General features: G+C 42.4%; 1 protein-coding gene across 1 annotated transcript; it reads left to right on the top strand.

Annotated features, from left to right (window-relative positions):
* Positions 1–1701: 1701 nt before the first annotated feature.
* On the top strand, positions 1702–4441 carry LOC149323412 (taste receptor type 2 member 8-like). The gene is made up of 2 exons (XM_089511142.1): positions 1702–2042; positions 3835–4441. The coding sequence occupies exons 1-2, from the start codon at positions 1702–1704 to the stop codon at positions 4439–4441; spliced, it is 948 nt and encodes a 315-aa protein (XP_089367268.1).
* Positions 4442–12765: the final 8324 nt, after the last annotated feature.

The following is a 12765-nucleotide window of genomic DNA, read 5'->3' on the forward strand; positions in this document are numbered from 1 at the left end:
ACAGGCCCGGCGCCATCGGGCCAGAAGGGGAAGAGCCCTCCCCTCCCTCCTTCCAACTGTCATCTTCCGGCCTGGGAGGGAGTGAAAGGACAGGCCCGGCGCCATCGGGCCTGAAGAGGAAGAGCCCTCCCCTCCCTCCTTCCAACTGTCATCTTCCGGCCTGGGAGGGAGTGAAAGGACAGGCCCGACACCATCGGGCCAGAAGAGGAAGAGCCTTCCCCTCCCTCCTTCCAACTGGCATCTTCCGGCCTGGGAGGGAGTGAAAGGACAGACCCAGCGCCATCAGGCCTGAAGAGGAAGAGCCCTCCCCTCCCTCCTTCCAACTGTCATCTTCTGGTCTGGGAGGGAGTGAAAGGACAGGCCCAACGCCAACGGGCCCGGCCTCAATTAAGAAAAAGAGCCCTCCCTCCAGTCCATCTGCCTTGGTCCAGGCCTCAGAGGGAGAGAAGAATGCTGGACCTGATCCCCTCCTCCCCCCACCATTCCCTTCTCCTTTTGTGTCCTGTCTTTTTAGATTGTAAATCTGAGGGCATGGAACCGTCTATTATCCCCTCTGTTGTAAGCCGCCCGGATTCCCAGTGATTGGGCAGCATATAAATAAGTCCTATTATTATTATTATTATTATTATTATTATAAAATATCTGTCCATTGAAGTCTGAATGGCATTTGATTGGTCCATTGAAATCAAGGGATAGTGATGTATACTTGAGTTGTTTGACTCAGACTGGAGTGGGACAATAACGACAACAACCACAGTTTATCAAGACCATGATGTTCCCTTGGCTTGCCATGACAACAGCTTCATTTGATGCCCCTGGCAGGTTCCCTTCCTCTCCCCATCCCCCTTCCATAAATAAATAAGAAAGAAAGAAAGAAAGAAAGAAAGAAAGAAAGAAAGAAAGAAAGAGCAGGCCTGCTGGCTGGAGCTAGACAGTCAGGAAAAGGGAGGGAAACTAGTGAGGAGGCATCAAGCAGGCTTGCCCTCAGGAGAAGCGGAGGCCGGAAGTTGGAAGTAGTGATAGAAGGAAGAGGGAGAAAGTGGCTAGGGAAAGTCACTGTGACAGGTTGGCCATCAGGTCACCATGTATCAGATATTACTTGAGATCACACAACAACAAAAGGAATGCTGCTATCTTGGATTACTATTGCATTCTGTGTAATACTGTGTAAGACTTGGGACTCAACTTGAGACTTAACTTGAAAGTATCACATGTGACTTCAGACGCAATGTGAGACTTGGAGTAAAAGACTTAAATACACCACTGTCATGGGATTTTACCTCCTGGTACCAGAAAAGAGAAGGACACCAATCTCAAGAGCAAGGAAGCTTATTGACTTTGTAATTGTTTGGCTTAAAATGCCACTTTGGCAGAGAGTGAAGCAGATGCCTCAACATCCCACCCATTAGCTGGTGTTTTTGCTGATAGATTAAGGCACAGGGTGCTGTCAGTCTGTAAACTGCTTTTCAGCGTGCACTGTAAGCACATGCCAAAGAAAATAAGGACAAGTTTCTTATCTCCGTTAATAACAAAATCCTTCTAAAATTTGCATTGCTTTCCATATTATGATCTATCTATTTAAAAAGTTCCAAACAGCAGAGTTTCCTCTGCCAGACATCATAGATAAACCAGGTAAATCACACACAGATACATCCTCTCAGTTTCTTTTTTCCCTTTCCCCCCCCCTTTTTTTTTAAGAAAATGACAATAATGATTACCAACTCAGCTTCTCCACTGGATATACTCGTGTGGGCCTTTACAGGAATTGTATCCATAGCTTGTCTTTTAGGAAATGGATTTATCACAGCTGTGCAGGGACAACAATGGCTTCAGAAAAGGAAGATGTTGATCTGTGATTTCCTCTTGATCAGTTTGAGCACATCCAGATTTGTGATGCAGCTGCTATCCTCAGTGAACAATCTTCTGTATCTCATCTCCCAAGAGACATATGTGGATTCTTCTACACAGGCAGTTCCCAATCTTATTTGGTTATTTTTCAACATGGCCAGCCTCTGGTCTGCCACATGGCTAAGGAGATTATCGCACTGCGTTCTGAGACCGTTCTCATCACGTGATGAGAACGGAACGCATTTGAGTATACCGCACGTATGTGTTCCAATCGGGTTCTCAGAATGTTTAAATGTGTTCCAAATGTGTTCCAGGAGGGTACAGATATGAATGTGTTCCCAGAGAGCTGAAACGTGATGAGAACGTTCCAACAGAGGTGTGTGCGATATTCTTATCTGTTCTCAAATCCGTTCTCTCATTCCTCCGTCTCCTGATTGGCTGAAAGAATGACAGGCAGGGAGGGAGGCAGGCAGGCGAGCGACTGCAGTGAGGGAAGGTGTGTGTGTGTGAGGGGGGAAGAAGGAGGGAGGGAAGGGAGGAAAGTTGGGACAAGTGAGAGAAGAGGAAAGAAGGGAAAGAGAGAGAAAGAGAGAGGGAAACAGGGGGGCCAGAGCAGAGAGCAAGAGGGAGAGGGTCTGGCTGCTTCTGCGGGGGCCTCTAGTGTCATGTCCAGTGGGGCTCCTGTGCTGGCAGCCTGCAGGAGGCAAGGATGGCAGGGATGCCCAGGACCTTCTCCTCCTTCCCTCCAGGAAGGAACCCACAAAAGCTCCTCTGTTTGGAGCAACACACAAAAGCAAGCAAACAACTCCCAGAATTCCATAGCAAAGAGCCAGACAAGAATTAAAGCGGGGAGGGAAGCTCACAGGCCCCACCTGGAATATTGTGTCCAGTTCTGGGCACCACAATTCAAAAAGGAGCGTGTCCAAAGGAGGGCGACTAAAATGGTGAAAGGTCTGGAAACCATGCCCTACAAAGAACGACTTAGGGAGCTGGGGATGTTTAGCCTGGAGAAGAGAAGATTAAGAGGTGATACGATAGCCCTGTTTAAATATTTGAAGGGATGTCACATTGATGAGGGAGCAAGCTTGTTTTCTGCTGCTCCAGAGACTAGGACCCGGAGCAATGGATGCAAGCTCCAGGAAAAGAGATCCCACTTCAATATTAGGAGGAACTTCGTGAGAGTAAGGGCTGTTCGACAGTGGAACACACTCTTTCCTCAGAGTGTAGTGGAGTCTCCTTCCTTGGAGGTCTTTAAGCAGAGGCTGGATGGCCATCTGTTGGGGATGCTTTGATTGTGATTTCCTGCATGGCAGAATGGGGTTGGACTGGATGGCCCTTGTGGTCTCTTCCAACTCTATGATTCTATGATTCTATGAAGGCACACATTACATGCGCCCACACACAGGAGGCAAAAGGCTGACAAGCAGCCAAAATGGGGAATTGGGATGACAGCAGAGGACTCTTCTTTTCTAACCGGTTTAAAGAGCTGCTATGGCTGCCGGGGCTCTGCCCTTGGCCCAGTCCCCTCCCTGGCAACTTGCTTTCCTTCGGCTTGAAGAGACCTGCATGGAGCTCCTCCTTCTTCCCAGCCTTGCAAAGGAGGTTTGGGGTGTAACTTGCAAGGCTCATCTCTCCCCATTTCTCTTTCTCCCTGCCTTCCTCCCAATCCCTCCTTCTTCCCTCCCTTCCCTCCCTCCTCCTTTCCCCCCTCTCTCTCTCACACACACCCCTTCCCTCACTGCAGTCGCTCGCCTGCCTGCTTCAATGCCTCCCTGCCTGTCATTCTTTCAGCCAATCAGGAGACGGAGGCGGCCTTGGTGGAATATGTTCTCAGAACGGTTTCAGGAATCACTGTGCGGTAAAATGCAGTTCTGATCACGTTCTGATCACGTTCTAGTTTACTAATGCAGTAATATCTGTTCCAGGAACGTTCTCATCACGTGATGATAGGAACGTTCTCAGAACGCAGTGCGATAATCTCCTAAGTGTTGTCTATTGTGTGAAGATCACTAACTTTGCCAATCGAGTCCTCCTCTGGCTGAAGCCAAGAATCAATATGCTTGCACCCAGACTGCTTGGAACGTCAACAGTCATTTCCAGTATCTTCTCTCTTCTTCCACTGGTTGAATATTTTGGAAATAAAAAATTTGGAAATCTAACAGAAACTCTGCCAGGAAGTGTCATCCACAGTGGGTTTTATCACAAAATAACCATTCTTTTTCTTCCTCTGCAGTTTGCTTATACTTGTATAAATTTCACTATAAGCATAACTGCATCCATTCTTTTAGTTACCTCCCTTTGGAAGCACACAAAGAATTTGAAGAAGAGTGGTGCTGGAGTTACAGACCTCAGCACTCAGGTCCATATTAATGTCATAATAGTCTTGTTGTTTTATGTCTTCTTCTTCTTTCTATATTTCAGCATCATGATATCATTTGCAATTAATGAAATCACATTCAGAAATACTGAGAGACTAGCTCTCGAAACCCTGACAGTTACATTTCCTTCTGCACACTCCATCATATTAATATTGACCAATCCAAAACTGAAAGAAATGGCTGCTCGCATTCTGAATATCAGACAAAGAGCTTAATGAAGAAGAGGAAAGGACAAATGATATGCACGCATTGTGTGTGTGTCCTCAAGAGTAAACATCCAAAAGGGGAAGGCTGCTGACCACCAAAAAGAAATGTGGACCATCCATCCCTTCTGATCTTTTGACTGTCTTGAAAATGCAAGATTGACCCTTGAACAGGCTGAATCAGAGGCTCCCCCTTCCATACACCTCTATTACTGGGATGTGCTGAAGGCTTCCCTTAAATCCCAGATACAGGCCTGCCTAGAAAGCCAATTTTCTGTAATCATTTATTCAGACACCTCCATGTGACAATTATTATAATACATGTAAACAAACAGAATAAATGCCAAGGCTTCCAGAAGGAGAAAATACTTATTGACTGTCTTCAAATTCATATGGAACAATTAAATCAGTTAACAAAACATCAAAAGAGTATGAAACACATTTGTGACATGGAATAAATATTCCCAAGAGAAGAACCATGTTTTGGTTTTGAATCGGGATTCATTTAGGTTTTTCTCTTTTCCTTTTCCTTTTCTTTTCCTTTTCCTTTTTCTTCAACGGTGTAATGCCGTTGCATTCACTAAATATGAGCTTCTTTTTTAAACTTTACTTCATATTGTTGTATTTTTTATTATTAAAATTTTATTGATTATTACAGGAAACAAATACCACAACAATAGCTGACAATGCCACAAAGATGAACAAATAAAAGAGTGCATGGTAGTTTGGGCAAGGAATATTGGACCCACTATTCATTTGAAACAATGGTAGAAGGTTTGGTTGAAGGGGCTGAAGTTTACCTGTTGCTTTGTTCCAGTCACTAATTATTAACCAAAATTTCTGGAGGTGGTTTGCTACTGCTGTTTGCCCTACCTTCCTCCTGGAAGGAGGCATTTGGCAGTGTGGAAAACAGATCATGAAACCATGGATTGCCAAAGCACAATCATGGGGGAAAGCCTGCAAAGAAATGATGCCAAACCAGAATGCTTCCATTCTTAAACTATTGGGATTGTGACAGGATGGTAGGCTGGTGTGATTTTTTTGTACTTAATCTCTCCAGCCTATGAGTATATAAAATCACTTAGGATGACATTCACCTTGGCCTACCTTTTTGCAGCCATAGTGGCTTCCTCCATCATTTGCAAGAAGTTTGGATGTGAGGGAAGCCTGGAGGTCTTGCACTGACCAGGAGGTTGGACTACATGGCCCATGAGGCCCACTTCAATTCTATGGATCTGTGACTCTTTATCAATGCCTGTTCTTCCCTTGTTTTATCACTTCCCCCACTCCCTTTGGGGCTCCTCTGCTGGCAGATTTGGTGTTGTGACATCAGATCTCAGAGATTAGCTGGCAGAAGATCCTGCGACATTTGAATAATGATAATAATATTAATAATAAAAAAAATTATTTATATCCCACTCCATCTGCACTCAGGCAAGTGGAGGGGCTTACAGCATTAAAAAAATATACAAATCATATCCCCAAACCTCCCTCCCTTAAAACAGAATTTAACATTTTACACTTTCAAACATATTAAAAGATAAATAGCAATTTAAACAATAGATAAAACAAACATACAGCAATAGACAAGCAAACAACAAATGGGATCGATCCATTACTTTCTCTGTTTGGTGGCCAGGCATCTATTCAGGAAAGGCCTGCCGGAAGAGATCCATCTTAACAGCTTTTTTAAAAAGCTGTCTAAGGTGGTTATATGATGGATCTCATCCAGCAAGCCATTCCATAGTCTGGGAGCGATAGCCGAAAAGGTCCTCTGGGCAGTTGTGGATAGTCTGGGTTTTATTGGTTGTAGGAGATTTATCCCAGAGGACCTAAGTGTGTGGGATGGATTATACAGAAGGAGACAGTCCCAGAGATATTTTGGACTCAAGCCATTTAGGGCTTTAAAGGTAATAACAAATACCTTATACTGGGACCGGTTTGAGTTACAAATGGTCCATGTTTGACTTACAAATTCATTGCCCATGTCCTTTAGCCAAACTTACAACAAACTGAAGGAAACAGTGAATGATTGTAGTCCTTTGCATGTTTTGCAGGGTACATTGTTCAGATACAGTAACAACAGGAAACAGAGCTACATCATGTAATGTAATAAAGTTTATTCAGTCATTGACCAGCACTACATCATGTAAATTTCAATTTGTCCATAGACATATATTTCAATGAGATATGTATCTGTCATTTGTAAGATAAAACCACTGAAATATAGGGCCCGAACAGACAGGTCAAAATAAAGCTGCTTCGAGTCACTTTGGAGGTATGCTGTTTAAATGATACATGAGTCCTAAGAGGTTGGAAGCCACACCAATTTGACAACTTTGCCAAAGGGGAAACCTTTACCTTTTAAGGTGGGGGGGTGTAACATGGACTTATGTCATTGTAAATCAATAACTAGATACTAGTCCTAGCTGGCTTTGCCTTCTACTCCATAGTTCCACTGAGCATAAGCAGCCACAGCTTCTTTCCTGGATCCTTTCTTTTCTTCTTTCCTACTGACATTCTATTGTTGTTCCTGCAAGTAGGGGGTGTGACAAAGTGTCATCACTGTTCCTTAAACATATGGGATGTTGGTTTCTCAATGCTTCAATAAAGTCTTTGATGAGCTGTGAGACTTGGCAACTTATTGACCAAAGTTCAGGCATTTTAATTTTGAATCATTTACAAACGAAGTGAAGGAATGAGACCTTGCAGATGAAAATCCGATTTTCAGGGTTATATACTTTACATAAACACTTATTCAGACAGGGTCTTACCAGAGGATACACACCAATTGGCTATTTTCTGTTCCCTTGTTATGATGGTGGTAGTGATCCAGCTTGCTGAGGGGAAGACTCTGGTTTTGACTTGCATGTTAAGACATACTTTCTCTCAGCTAGTAGGTAGTTTTGGAGGTATAATTAGCTCATGCTAACCACGTCTATTTCAAAAAGGTGGGAAATGAACCATGAGGTTCTCCAAACTGCACCTCATGGTGTGGCATAGTATGACTGCTTCAGTTTGATCATCTTGAATTCCATGAGATTTCAGGCCTGATCTGTTTCAGGACCCAGTTTTTTGTCTTTTTGGAGAATCTCATGATTCATTTCCCACCTTTTTCATGTAGATTCTAAAGGGTGTGCCTTCACCTCAGCTTCAGCTTATGATGACCCTCTACATGGACAAGGTCAGCCCAGTATATGGATGGAATCCTAGGTGCTGGAGGGTCTATTTCAGAAGAAGGATCTGTCAAAACCACTTCTGAGTATTCCTTGCCTAAGAAATCCTAATTGTGTTGAACTGCAACTCCCTTCACACTCAGGCAGTTTGGTGATTCAGTCATGACAGGAGTTGTGGCTGGAGGATGATACCAGACAGATCTAATAGTTTCCACCAATACCCCTGGCTCCCTTGCACCAGTAAATTATATGCATGACTCAGTGACTGTGCTGGATCTATCAAAAAAGAACTACTACAAAACTTATCAATATAGTTGATTGGGGTGAGCAAAGTGCACCACTCCAGATGTTGGACTCTAGCTCCCAGCATTCCTGGCCTATGGACAACACCTGGCTGTTAGGAGAGAAAGATGGTTTTACACTGCAAGCCAAAACCAGAGTTTTCCTTTTAGCCAGCAGGACCATCATCATCATCATAACAAAGCAACAGGAAATAACCAATTTCCATAAAATTCACATTGATTCCGGCCAGTTTTTACCTCTGAGAGTGTGTCTCAGAAATCAACTCCTTTGATTGGAGATGGCTCTACAGCTCCCATCAATGTATGTGATTTCAGAGACACCCAGAGACACTCTCTCAGCCTTAGAGGATGGCAGTGCCCTCCCCCTCAACAAATGGAGGAGAGAGTGTATGAAATCAATTACACAGATGGGAGTTGTACTAGGTTTTTGGGATGGCTTTTATCTCCCTGAAATAACTGTCAACTTCCAGATATTTTGATCTCCAGTTCCTGACTGACCTATGGGCACAGGATTATGGGAGATGTAGATAAAAAAAAGGAAGGGCAAAAGATTACAACTATGTAAGATATATGTAAATATAAATCTGGAGTGGGAAAAGTGCACCACTCCAGATGTTTTCCTGCAGCTCCCAGAATTCCTGACCTATGGACAATGCTGGCTGTGGCACCTGGAAGTTGCAGTCAATCAGCATCTGGAGAACCTTATGATTCATTTCCCACCTTTTTGATGAAGATTCTAAAAGGTGTGCCTTCAACTCAACTTCAGTTTATGATGATCTTCTGCTAGATTTTTCTCAGTCCGGGTCAGTCATGATGCACAGGGAGGAGTTTTAGAAAGACTCATTTTTCTAAAATCTTGGTGTGTGTGGAGTTCCCCATGACCTCAAACTGACCTCCCAGATGGGTCTGCCATTATCCATAGGCAAGGAGACCATATAGATATCTTGCATGGGTTGAGACAAGTACCCTGGAAAACAATGCCTTTGGAAATTCCCAATAGGTGGTTTGGGAGTTGCTAATGGAAAAGCCATCACCTCCAAGCTTAAGACAATACAAAGAGTTTTTTCATAGTCTCACACTGGCTGGTGATCAGCTTAACGAATTGCCCATTCCCCCAGTCATCCTCCCTGACTGTTGTCAGACCCAAGTGTATTGACAGTGCCATACTACACCCCGGCTTAACAATGCCCAGGCAATCAAACACTTTTTGTCCTCACTATCAAGCACCTTTGCCAGAGACTAGATTTTGCCTATAAGAACCCCCAGCTTTCCCTCGTTAGGATACTATTTCAGAATTCAGCTTGACTTCACATCACTCTGGGCTCTGATTTAGCTCCAGCGTGGCCAAGCCCCCACCCCTCATTCTGTGTCTCTGTCCTCATTTCATCCTGCTGCCTTGGATTCCCTGAGGAAGCCTACTGGAGTAAGTATAGCCCATAGTATTGCCTCGAATCTATTCCCAACTTCCTTTAATTCTTCAGCCTTAAGTGTGTGTGTGTGTGTATTGCTGTGTGTTTTTCCACTTTTAATAAAAAATTAGACTTTAATTGAAGAAGCCTGTTTCTGCACCATTTCTTAAGGAATTAACTTGTCCCTCCGTATAAGGACTGGGAGCTGGCTTCACGGGGTCCTTCTCACAACCCCCTCGCAGCAAACTGAGCTAATTAAAAATTCCCCTAATTAGGCCCTTCATTACAGAAGTGTAAATATATGTCACTAGTTTTAATTTACAAATGATAGAGCCATACCTCATTTGAATATATGCCTATGGAAAAATTACATTTTGCATGATGGTGCTCTCTGTTTCCTGTTGTTACTGCATCTGTACAATGTTAATTCAAAACATTCAAAGGATTACAGTCACTCACTGCATCTTTGAATTTGTTGTGAGTGTGGATAAAGGACAAGGGCATTGAATTTTTAACCTAAGCTTGTACCAAATGTAGCAAGTTAGGATCCTCTTCTCCCAGCTAATCTCATAGGGCACAGCACTAGATCTGTCAGCAGAAGAGCCTCAAAAGGAATGGGAAAGTGATAGAACAAGGGAAGAACAGACATTGATAAAGAATCATAGAATCACCATAGGAGTGAAAAGGGCCTCATGGGCTATACTCAGTGCAGGATCTCCAGGCTTCTACCACATCCAAACGTCTTACAAATTCTCAAGAGAGCCACTAAGGCAGCACAACATTAGGCCATGGTAAATGTTATCCTAAGTAATTTTATATACTCTTAGGCTGAGGGAGATATAGAACGTTATCACACTAGCATGCCATTCCACCACAATCCTGCTGGTTTAAACATTGAAGCATACATCTTGACATCATTTCTTATCACATTTTTCTCTAGGATAGCATTTTGGCTATTCATGGTTTCATTATCTGTTTTCTATACCATCAAAGCCTCCGTCCAGGAAGAGGCAGAGGTAAGTGGCTATACTAGCCAACTACCTCCCAAAGATGTCAGATCACTGAATGTGTAAATAGCAGTTGGCTTCGAGGGGGGGGGGCAGTACTGATAACCACAATCACTGCAAGGGAAGAAGGGAAAGAAGGAGAGGAACAGAATCATACCCACTGAAACCATATTACTGCCTGCAAAGTGGAACAGCAGTGAAAGGGACCTACTGCACCTAAACAGAAATGGAAAGCAGTGAGATTGGGAGCCTATTGATGGGTTTTGCCCATCAGTGAAAAAAATTCACTACAGTCATGAATGGAATACAGGACAGACATGAAGTTATGTGATCAATGCCAGCCAAAAATGCTTTTATTCTTTTAAAATTCCACTTTCTAGCCATGCAACAATCTCCTCAGATTCCACACAACTTCAGCTAGCCTCATGCCAGCTTAGATGGCCTTTGGCTGTTTTGGCCATTTGAGATGACACTGTGACTTGCATTGGTGCTGCGATGTAAGGTACCTTTAAGACACAGCCCTTAGTGATATCAGCTGTAGTATATATGTACTGTTAAGAGGGTTGGAGAGGGGTTGATTGTTCTCTCTTCCTCATCTCACTCTCCTGGGACTGACTATGCTCAGTAGCTCATGGATGAATAAACTTACTGTTCCTACATGAAGATTGGACTCTGTGTGGATTCTTACAAGTTTGGATTGCAACAGCAGACATCACAGGTGCATAGTGACATAGGGAAGAGCAGGAGAAGTGTGAACATAACGATATCTTTGTAGTTTTTTCTATGTTGCTGATCTGTTTATAGTTCATTGGTTGTCAATTTTAATAACAAATATTTTCTGATCATTTTGTTGAGTGAATAAATGAGAGGGCTTATAACCCAGACATTCAAACAGGGAATAGTTGTTGTTTTTTCTGGGTAGTGGCTTAATGCACACTTTAATACATAAGAAGGAAAGTCAAGAGACACTTGTGCAATTGTAAGCTTCAGGTGACAACATCATTTTACCCATCCTTGGACACCATGTATTTTTGCCATTTCCTACTCTGCCTCAAGAAGCAAAATATCTTGGGCTGGTCCTGATGTGGCACCTAGAACATGACAAATGTCATCCACACTAGACATCAGAATAATACAACAATTAATAAACTCCAATCTTCCTCCCCACCTACCCCAGTCGACTTTCTGAACATCACAGCCTACAGGTCTTAAATTTATAAATCATTTTTCCCCTTTCAGAACCTAACTTAATTATACACACACAGTCGGCCCTTCTTTTACACGGATTTTTTATACACGGATTCAAGCATCCACAGTTTGAAAATGTTCCAAAAAAAGTATCACCAATACGTCTTTTAAAAGCTTTCCTTTAAATCAGAGCAAAAGGTTTCAGCTCCTTCAACCAAACCATCTACCATTATTTCAAATGAATAGTCTGGCCAATATTCCTTGCCCAAACTGCCATTCACTCTTTTATTTGTCCATAGTCTGTTTCAAATCTCAATAATAATTTGGCTATTAAATTAGGGTCTTTATTACGTATCAGTTTCCTGAACTCTGTTTCATTTTTCTCAAAATTAAACATAATTGTGTTTGTGTAGTGTTGTTCTTCTAGGTATTCTTTCTTTTCTTTGTATTTTATTGTTTTTGTAAGATTGTCAACTGTTCTGGTATTTTTCTTTTTATAATAATTGAATTTCAATAAGAATGTAATAATAGAAAAAGAATAAAAGAGCACTATGAAGTAAAATGGAAAATGAAAGTCATTTATAGAAGGCAATTGAAACAGAAGTAACTGAAGTCCATCAACTGAAGTCCAGTGAAACATAAACAAAGGAATCATAATTCAAAATGAAGTTGTGGTTTTCCTCCTGGGAATGCTTGTTCCTCAAGACAAATGTGCTTCATTCCATCTTGATGTTTTGTTAAATGATATAATTGTTTCATAATAAGCTGAAAACAATCAACGAGTATTTTCTCCTTTTGGAAGCCTTGGCAATTATTTTGTTTGTTTACATGTATTACAGTAATTGTCATGTGTGGGTGCCTGAATAATTAATTATAGAAAACTGGATTTCTAGACAGTCCTGAATCTGGAGTTAAAGAGGACCCTTCAGCACATCCCAAAAACAGAAGTGTATCGAATGGGCAGTCTGCAATTCAGCCTGTTCAAGTGTCTATTCCGCATTTTCAAGACAGTCCAAAGATCAAGATGGATGGATTCTGTGCTGTATTTTGTAAATTGTACTGCTGACATTGATGTGATCCCGCCTCGATCCGTAGGGAGAGGCAGGAAATAGAAAAATAAAAATTATTATTATTGTTATTATTATTATTCTCCACATTCCTTTTGTGTGGTCAGCAGACTCCACCTTTATGGAGGTTTACTCTTGAGGGCGACACACAAACAATGAGTACATATCTTTTGTCCTTTTCTCCTCT

The sequence above is a fragment of the Sceloporus occidentalis genome, unplaced genomic scaffold, assembly GCF_023333645.1.
Source record: "Sceloporus occidentalis isolate IW3139 unplaced genomic scaffold, rSceOcc1.0.p SCAF_1, whole genome shotgun sequence".
NCBI lineage: Eukaryota > Metazoa > Chordata > Lepidosauria > Squamata > Phrynosomatidae > Sceloporus > Sceloporus occidentalis.